The sequence below is a fragment of the Hippocampus bargibanti genome, linkage group LG13 (assembly GCF_051943395.1).
Source record: "Hippocampus bargibanti isolate YZ-2025 linkage group LG13, ASM5194339v1, whole genome shotgun sequence".
Lineage (NCBI taxonomy): Eukaryota > Metazoa > Chordata > Actinopteri > Syngnathiformes > Syngnathidae > Hippocampus > Hippocampus bargibanti.
The window spans coordinates 2480624-2489946 of record NC_142746.1 but is presented as its reverse complement, the minus strand read 5'-3'; the positions used below and the strand labels follow the sequence as shown (position 1 = coordinate 2489946).

Sequence of the window (9323 nt, the reverse complement as noted above, 5' to 3'; positions counted from 1 at the left end):
TAAATACAAAGCCCGGGCACCAGAAGAGGAAATGAGACTCCGGATAAAAAGAAAGTATCCCGCCTCACTCGCACACTGCCCGCCATTTCGCCCGCTCCTGTTCTGGTTGGACCCGCTCGGGAGTAACGAGCAACGTCACAAACTCCACAACAAAACCAGCCGCTAAATCCAAGTATGGCGGCACAACGTTCGCAGGTAGTTTGTCGCGTCTTCCTGGTTTTCGTGCCCCTAATCCCCTTTATCGTCATCACCGGCCGGCGGCATTCCCCCACCCCCTCCCTGCTAAGGTGATTCCGGCGCAGTTTCATGTGACGTCATGACGTTCGCTCATTTTTTTTTTTTTTGCCTGGCGCCTTTTTTTCCGAGTACTTTTCAATAATAATAATTAATAATGCATTTTATTTCCAAGTTTCAATTACAAAAAGACACAACATTCATTATGATTTTTATTTTTGTCAGAGATTGAGGCCGTAAATGTATACTGTTTCTATTCATATTCAAGAATGACGTCATTGATGCGTACTGGCCTTTGATGTGAAATCTCATTTCCGCCCTGATTTTCTTTCCCACGATGACTTTAAAATACAAAAGAATTTATCACATTGCAAAACGTTTCATTTAAATATGTACATTAAATTGAGGCAGCATCTGATCTTTTTGTCAATAATTCCAGTCAAGAAATGTGTGACAGCAATGACGGCACCGTCTAGTTGAGAAATAATGTAAACACTGTCATTTTGTGTGACGTCATCAACAAACACCATTTTGGGTTCCATCAGTAAGTACAATTATTTTCTGATTGTGGTTTTCCAAATTCGGATTGGATTGGATTTGCCTTTTTTAGTCTTGCAGTGGAGAAATTTACATTTCACAGCAGCAAAGCGATACAAGGAATGAAAGCAGAAAAACAAACTACATGAGCTGCTGGAAAGGCAGCCATTCTCGCGGCACCGTCTTGAAGTCAAAAGAACAAAAAAAAAACAAATATGACAAAACAAAGACAATATTACAACACAAAGACACAGAGAGGCATTCATTCTTTAGCACTTTCTGTACCCTCTTTGTTACATAAAGCAGTTCTAGATGAAAGAGGAGAGGATCAAAGCATCTTTTCGCCAGTGGATCAGGGACATCATGGTGGAATGTGCACGTCGACTACAATTCGATATTCCGATTAAATTTTAGGGCCCTAGTTAATATCTATAAATGCTATCAATTGCTAAAACTATTCAGATATTTATTAGCTTAGTTTCTTTGTATTGATTTTACTTGGTTCTACTCCCTGATGCTTTCTACTATCTTTGTCACTGCTTTATTTCCTGTACATGATGGCTTTGTTACAGCTTCAGCTGTTGTTAAAGCGCTATATAAAGCAATATGTACTGTATTGTGCGGTTTGTGTTCTTCTGATTTCCAAAATGTTTTTTGATTTGTTTTGGTTTTAGGGTTGTCACCAAAACATTTACTTTTTTCGATCGATTGATCGACCTACCTACCTACCTACCTATCTATCTATCTATCTATCTATCTATCTATCTATCTATCTATCTATCTATCTATCTATCTATCTATCTATCTATCTATCTATCTGTCTATCTATCTATCTATCTATCTATCTATCTATCTATCTATCTATCTATCTATCTATCTATCTATCTATCTATCTATCTATCTATCTATCTTTATTTTACTATTTATTCCATCTATCCATCCATATTTATTTTACTATTTATTTATTCCATCCATCATAATTATTTTATTTATTTCGTTATTTTACCATTTATTTAGTTATTTTACCATTTATTTAGTCATTTTACCATTTATTTATGTTACCATTTATTTATCTATTGTACCATGTATTTATTTATCTATTTTACCATTTATTTTATTGTTTTATTTATCACTTCAAGATGGCGCCGCGAGAGTGACTGACTTTCCAGCAGCTCCTGTATTTTGTTTTTCTACTTTTTTCTTTCCTTTCCTCTTCCTTTCATAACTTTGCTGCTGTGTTACTTCCGCGTAGAGTGAACCGCTGGCGCGAATGGCTGCCGCTGCTCACTCGCATAAAAAAACAAGTTCTTATCCCGTGACTGTAAAGTGTCCTTGAGAGTTTTGAAAAATGCTTTTCAATGTAATGTATTATTATTATTATTATTATTATTATTGTATTATATGTGTATGCACATACATGAGTGTAATATTTACTGGATTTGCCTTAAAACAAGAAGAAGCGTCAGGAAATTACAATTGAGCATGTTTGTGTACTTTGTGTACTTTGCATGCGTAAAGCGATCCCCAGCAAAAAGATCTTTTTGGCTACTCTCTCAGATGTTCCCTTCAACAGGCCCCCCTTGCATCCCAGGGCGAGATACAATATCACTCATCCAGGCGACATTGGTGACATTCCTGCCTGTGACAAAAGTGTCTAAACTTAGATGCTGATACCGATGGCCAAGCTAGCTGCTTTTCACGCACGCACACACACTCACTCACTCCCTCGGAGTATTATCGTAAATATTTGTGTTGAATATACGGCAGATGGGACATGTTCGTAGTTGAGGTTCCCAAATGAGTAATCGTGTACATTAGTACGCACTTTGAGTTCATTTGTTCCATGACACATTTTGTGACTCAAATCATTTGAAATGTGGTCCCCGAGAAACATGTTGTTTTGTTTATTGGAGATTAGCGAGTACCGATACCAGCTTTGTTTTTAGGTAGTGGGTCAGCGCGGAGGCTGCTGACACTAGCCAGTGATATTTAACACATCATTTGCCAAATCATCATTAGTTGAAGCTTTAAAGGACAACCGACATCACTTTTTTTGCTTCCTAACTGACATCAGAGAAACATTTTATAGCATCTAAAATACCCAAAACATGCAGTATGATTGATAGGACTATTTTATATATGCACATTCTAAAACATTCAATGTTTATTATAAACCACTCATTTATGTGTCTTATATATATATATATATATATATATATATATATATATATATATATATATATATATATATATATATATATATATATATATATAGTATATATATATATCAGTGACGTGCGGTGAGGTTCATGGCTGGTGAGGCACTGACGTCATCAATGACGTCACCGCTCGTCTCTACTTAGTATTTGAACGGTAAATGTGAAAATTCAGCGATTTTGAAAAAAATCCTAAAACGGTGAAGTTAAATGGACAAGAACTTTAAAGTACAAATCACTCAATACATCTAACTGTTTAATTTATTTTTCCATTTGATATTTCCATGACAGCTTTCCATGATGACAGGTGAGGCGCTGCCTCAACTGACCGCTGCCTGCCCGCACGACAGCTGATATATATATATATATATATATATATATATATATATATATATATATATAATATATATATATATATAATATATATATATATATATATATATATAGTATCTCGTTATATCGATATTCAAGGGAGTCCGAAAAAATATCGATATAACCGGGACTATCGATATATCCGACCCTATGTAATTTTCTCCGTGCGTGCATAGAAATAGTATCGATATAACCGGGACTATCGATATATCCGATATCGATATAACGAGACTTTACTGTATATATATATATATATATATATATATATATATATATATATATATATATATATATATATATATATATATATATATATATATATATATATATATATATATATATATATATATATATATCTTCTTCTTTTCCTTTCGGCTTTTCCCCTCAGGGGTCGCCACAGCGAATCAATGTCCGAACCCGGTTTTGTGTATCCTCTTCTCTCACACCAGCTACCTTCATGTCCTCTTTGACCACATCCATAAACCTCCTATTCGGTCTTCCTCTCAGTCTCCTGCCTGGCAGGTCAAGACTCAGCATCCTTCTCCCGATATAGTCACTCTCTCTCCTCTGGACATGACCAAACCATCGCAGTCTGGCCTCTCTGACTTTCTCTCCAAAGCCTCTAATATGAGTTGTCCCTCTAATGTACTCATTACTGATCCTATCCAACCTGGTCACTCACAAAGAAAACCTCAACATCTTCAGCTCTGCTACCTCCAGCTCTGCTTCCTGTCTTTTCTTCAGTGGCACTGTCTCCAGTCCAAACATCATGGCTGGTCTCACCACGGTTTTATCCACTTTTCCTTTCATCCTAGCTGAAACCCTTTTATCACACATCACACCTGACATTTTTCTCCAGCCGCTCCAGCCTGCCTGGACACGCTTCTTCACCTCTTTTCCCCACTCTCCATTGCTCTGGACAGTTGACCCCAAGTACTGAAAATCCTCCACCTTCTTTATCTCTTCTCCCTGTAGCATCACTCTTGCACTTGGATCCCTCTCATTCACACATATATTCCGTCTTGCTGCGACTGATTCATTCATTCATTCCTCTCCTTTCCAGGGCATATCTCCACAGCTCTAGTTTCTCCGCCACCTGTTCCCTGTTCTCGCTACAGATCACAATGTCATCTGCAAACATCATAGTCCAAGGAGATTATTGTCTAATATCGTCTGTCAGCCTGTCCATCACCATAGCAAACAAGAGGGGGCTCAGAGCTGACCCCTGGTGGAGTCCCACCTCCACCTTGAATTCCTCAGTCATACCGACAGCACACCTCACAACTGTCTTACAGTCATGATCCATGTCTTGCTCTTACATACTTTTCCGTCACTCCAGGCTTCCTCATACAATGCCACAGCTCTTCTCTGGGCACCCTGTCATACGCTTTCTCCAGATCTAGAAAGACAGAATGCAATTCCTTCTGACCTTCTCTGTACTTCTCTATCAGCATTCTTAAAGCAAACATTGCATCTGTCGTACTCTTTTTTTGGCATGCAGCCATACTGCTGCTCACAAATGTTCACTTCTGCTCTTAGTCTAGCTTCAACTACTCTTTCCCAGAGTTTCATTGTATGGCTCATCAACTTTATTCCTCTGTAATTAGTACAACTCTGCACATCTCCTTTGTTCTTAAAAATGGGCATGAGTACACTTCGTCTCCATTCTTCAGGCATCTGTTCACCATCTAAGATCTTGTTGAATAACCCAGTCAGGAACACCACCGCCACCTCTCCAAGAAACTTCCATACCTCGATTGGTAAATCATCAGGCCCGAGTGCCTTTCCCCCCTTCATCCTCTTCAGCGCCCTCCTCACTTCATTCTTGCTAATGCTTGCTACGTCTTGGTCCACAACAGTCACGTCTTCTACTCTTTCTTCCTTGTCATTTTCCTCATTCATCAATTCTTCAAAGTACTCTTTCCATCACACTACTGGCACCTTTTAATACATTGCCATCTCTATCCTTAATCACCCGAACCTGCTGCAGGTCCTTACCATCTTTGTCTCTCTGTCTCGCCAGCCTATAAAGACCAGTCTCACCTTCCTTGCTGTCCAGCCGAGCATGTAAGTTATCATAGGCCTCTTTTTTGGACTTTGCCACCTTTACTTTAACCGTGCGCTGCATCTCCTTGTACTGCTGTCTACTCTTGTCCGTCCTCTCAGTGTCCCACTTCTTCTTTGCTAACCTCTTTCTCTGTATACACTCCTGCACCTCCCCATTCCACCACCAAGTCTCCTTATCTACCTTCCTTCCACTCGATACACCAAGTACTTTCCGACCTGTGTCTCTGATTATGTTCGCTGTAGTTTGCCAGTCATGTGAAAGGACCTCTTGCCCACCCAGTGCTTGTCTTACCTCCTTCCTAAATGTCATGCAACACTCTTCCTTTTTCAACTTCCACCATTTTGTCCTCACTTCAGCCTTTGGTTTCTTCATCTTCCTCACTGCCAGCGTCATCCTACACACCACCAACCTATGCTGTCTGGCTACACTCTCACCAACCACTACTTTGCAGTCACTGATTTCCTTTAGATGGCGCAGTTGACACACAATGTAGTCTACCTGTGTACTTCTGCCTCCACTCTTATAGGTCACCCTATGTTCCTGTCTCTTCTGGAAGAAAGTATTCACAATAGCCATTTGCATTCTCTTAGCAAAGTCAACCACCATCTGTCCTTCGGCGTTCCTCATCTGGAGTCCAAACCTGCCCATCACCTCCTCATCATCTTTGTTTCCTGCGCCAACATGTCCATTGAAGTCTCCACCAATTACAACCCTCTCACTTCTCGGGATGTTCTGTATGACTTCATCAAAGTCCAACCAAAATTTCTCCTTCTCCGCCAGCTCACATCCTACTTGTGGGGCATACCCACAAACAACATTGAACATCACACCTTCAATTTCTAGCTTCAGACACATCATTCTATCTGATCCTCTTTTTACTTCTAAGACATTCCTAACAAACTCATCTTTTAAAATAACCCCAACTCCATTTCTCTTTCTGTCTTCACCATGATAGAACGACTTAAACCCTGACGCTACGCTTCTAGCCTTGCTCCCTTTCCACCTGGTCTCCTGGACACACAGTATGTCTACCTTCCTTCTCTGCATCATGTCAACCAGCTCTCTAACTTTACCTGTCATTGTTCCTACATTCAAAGTTCCTACTCTTCCATCTCTCTCTTTTCCTCCGGGCACACCTCCCTCCTCTCCTTCTTTGACCAACAGTAGTCCATTTTCCACTGGCACCCTGAAGGTCAACAGTACCAATGGCGGCCGTTGTTAACCCGGGCCTCGACCGATCCGGTATGGGATTCATAGGTTTGATTCGCATATTTGTTTTGGCAATTTTTTTTTACATCGGATGCCCTTCCTAACACAACCCTCTGTATTTATTCGGGCTTGGGACCGGCACAATAAGACACTGGCTTGTGCCCCCTTGTGGCTACATTATATATATATCGATATATATATATATATATATATATATATATAGAAATAGTATATATAACCGGGACTATCAATATATGTATGTATGTATGTATGTATGTATGTATGTATGTATGTATGTATGTATGTATGTATGTATGTGTGTGTGTGTGTGTGTGTGTGTGTGTGTGTGTGTGTGTGTGTGTGTGTGTGTGTGTGTGTGTGGTGTGCCTTATAACTTCGTGTATTTGTAGTGCATACACTCATCATGTTTCAGTCTAATGTTCCACGCCTTAAAGGACAACCGACGTCACTTTTGTTTTTTTAACTGACACCAGAAAAACGTTTTATAGCATCTAAAATACCCAAAACACCCAGTATGATATTTTTAGTCAAATGCAAAACACCAATAAAAATGACTTAAAGTGTCCAAAATTTGCAAAAAATTGAGCTGCGAATTGGGCATTTTCAGAAAGTCCAAGACGTCTTGCATTGTTGGAGAATAAAAACAATGGCTTCAGATTCGGATAATATGCTTTCTTGTTACACATCCAGTTATGAATATGATTCAAATAGTTCTGAAGAGGAAAGCATACATGTTTGCAATCGATTAAAGAATTTATTCTGTGTCATTTTGAGGCAAACGGGTGGGGGGAGAATGTCTCACCCAAAAAGAGGCAATAAAATGGCCACCGAGCTGTGAGGAATGAATCAGCCCGTTTCCACAGGCTGATACATTCCTTCTATGGAGCGTGACTCCCTCTGCTGGCGGCTTTTCGATGTAACACAAGGGTTTCAAAAAAAACAGTACAGCAAAATACATTGACGTGATGGAAAGACGCTACAATGCGTCTTTTTTACGGTCAGGAGGCGGTCCTTTTCTGATGTCACGTGAGGACTCATCACCAACTCAAAAATAAGACTTCTTGAATGTTCAGAGCGAGTCTTAAAATGTAAAATATAGCTATATGCGGTGGAATCTTATTAAAATACGCCCAGTAGAAGTCATTTGAAGCCATTTTAGAAATTATGGACACAACTTGTCCGGAGACGTCGGTTGTCCTTTAAGTCAATGCTGATTGGCTCCCTTTGAAATGAGGTCATTCCCGCTGAGGTATGAATAACATCTGTTGGGGGAACAGCCTCCCCCTTTTTTCTTCACTGGTCTCTTTGTCTCTCTCTCGCTCGGTGCTCTAGCTGAATAATAAATATTCTTTTTTGTATATCACCTTACTTCCTGCTGATTGAATATTTTGACGACACAAATGGAGAGCTGAACCAGGAAGAAGAACATTTAACGCAACAATGATATTTTGTGTCAAATGCAAAACACCAATAAAAATGACTTAAAGTCTCCAAAATCTGCAAAAAAAATGAACCCGGAAGTGGCCAGTTTCAGAAGGTCCCGCCCCCTTGTTCGTGGCGTCACCCCAAGACGTCTTGCCTTGCTGGAGAATCAAAACAATAGCTTCAGATTCGGAGAATATGCTTTCTTGTTACTCATCCAGTTATGAATATGATTCAAATAGTTCTGAAAAGGAAAGCATACATGTTTGCAATCGATTAAAGAATTTATTTCGTGCCATTTTGAGGCAACAGGGGGGTAATGTAGCACCAAAAAAGAGGCAGACAATGGCGACAAAGCTCAGTGTAAGGAATTAATCAGCCCGTTTCCTGATTAATTCCTCACAAGGAGCTCTTTGTCGCCCTCTTCTGCCTCTTTTTGGTGCAACACGAAGTTTTCAGACCAAAGAAGTACAGCAAAATGCATTGACGTGATGGAAGGACTGCTACAATGTCCTTTTTTCGGTCAGGGGCGTTCCTTCAGTGCGTAGGGTGAGGACTCGTCACCAACTCAAAAACAAGACTTCCGGAATATTCAGTGCGAGTCTTAAAACGTAAAATATAGCTATATGCGGTGGAATCTTTGTAAAATACACTCAGTAGAAGTCATTTGAAGCCATTTTACAAATTATGGACACAAGTTGTCCAGAGATGTCGGTTGTCCTTTTAACATAACACTGTGTTGAATTGAAAATAGATAAATAAAACATAAGTTCTGCAACAAATCATCAATACGTCCTGGCTCTTAAGTCATAAAATGAAAGACAAAATGTACTTAAAACTCCTGTTAACGAGAAATAATGCTTGCGATTTGCTTTATTTTGGATTTGCGTTTGACCGAAGACGTTCAAACGATGCATGCTAGCAGCTCTGCTTTGCGTGCCTGTTCATGCCCACCTGTTGTCGACGCCTGTCAAAATACAAAATACAAAAGTTGATGGGCATAATCGCTTGTTGTGGCTCACTGAATATAAATAAATAAATAAATAAATAAATAAATAAATAAATCATTTTTATTTAAAACAGATTCTTATCTTACAGACAGTGTATTGTCGATGTTCAAATACCTGACATGTTTCAGCGTCTACTTCCGCCTTCGTTCGTGGGAAGGCGGAAGTAGACGCCGAAACATGTCAGGTATTTGAACACCGACAATACACTGTCTGTAAGATATGAATCTGTTTTAA

The 9323-nt window shown here is 39.5% G+C and overlaps 1 protein-coding gene across 1 annotated transcript in view; it reads left to right on the top strand.

Moving 5' to 3' along the window:
• The first annotated feature begins 63 nt into the window (after window positions 1-63).
• The window catches only part of LOC148888944 (LIM domain-binding protein 3-like), a 57087-nt gene continuing 47827 nt past the window's right edge, over window positions 64-9323 (top strand). Inside the window, exon 1 of the mRNA XM_089012176.1 lies at window positions 64-195. Within this exon, the coding sequence (XP_088868302.1) occupies window positions 175-195 (21 nt within the window). The 5' untranslated portion in view covers window positions 64-174. The remainder of the gene's footprint in view (window positions 196-9323) is intronic.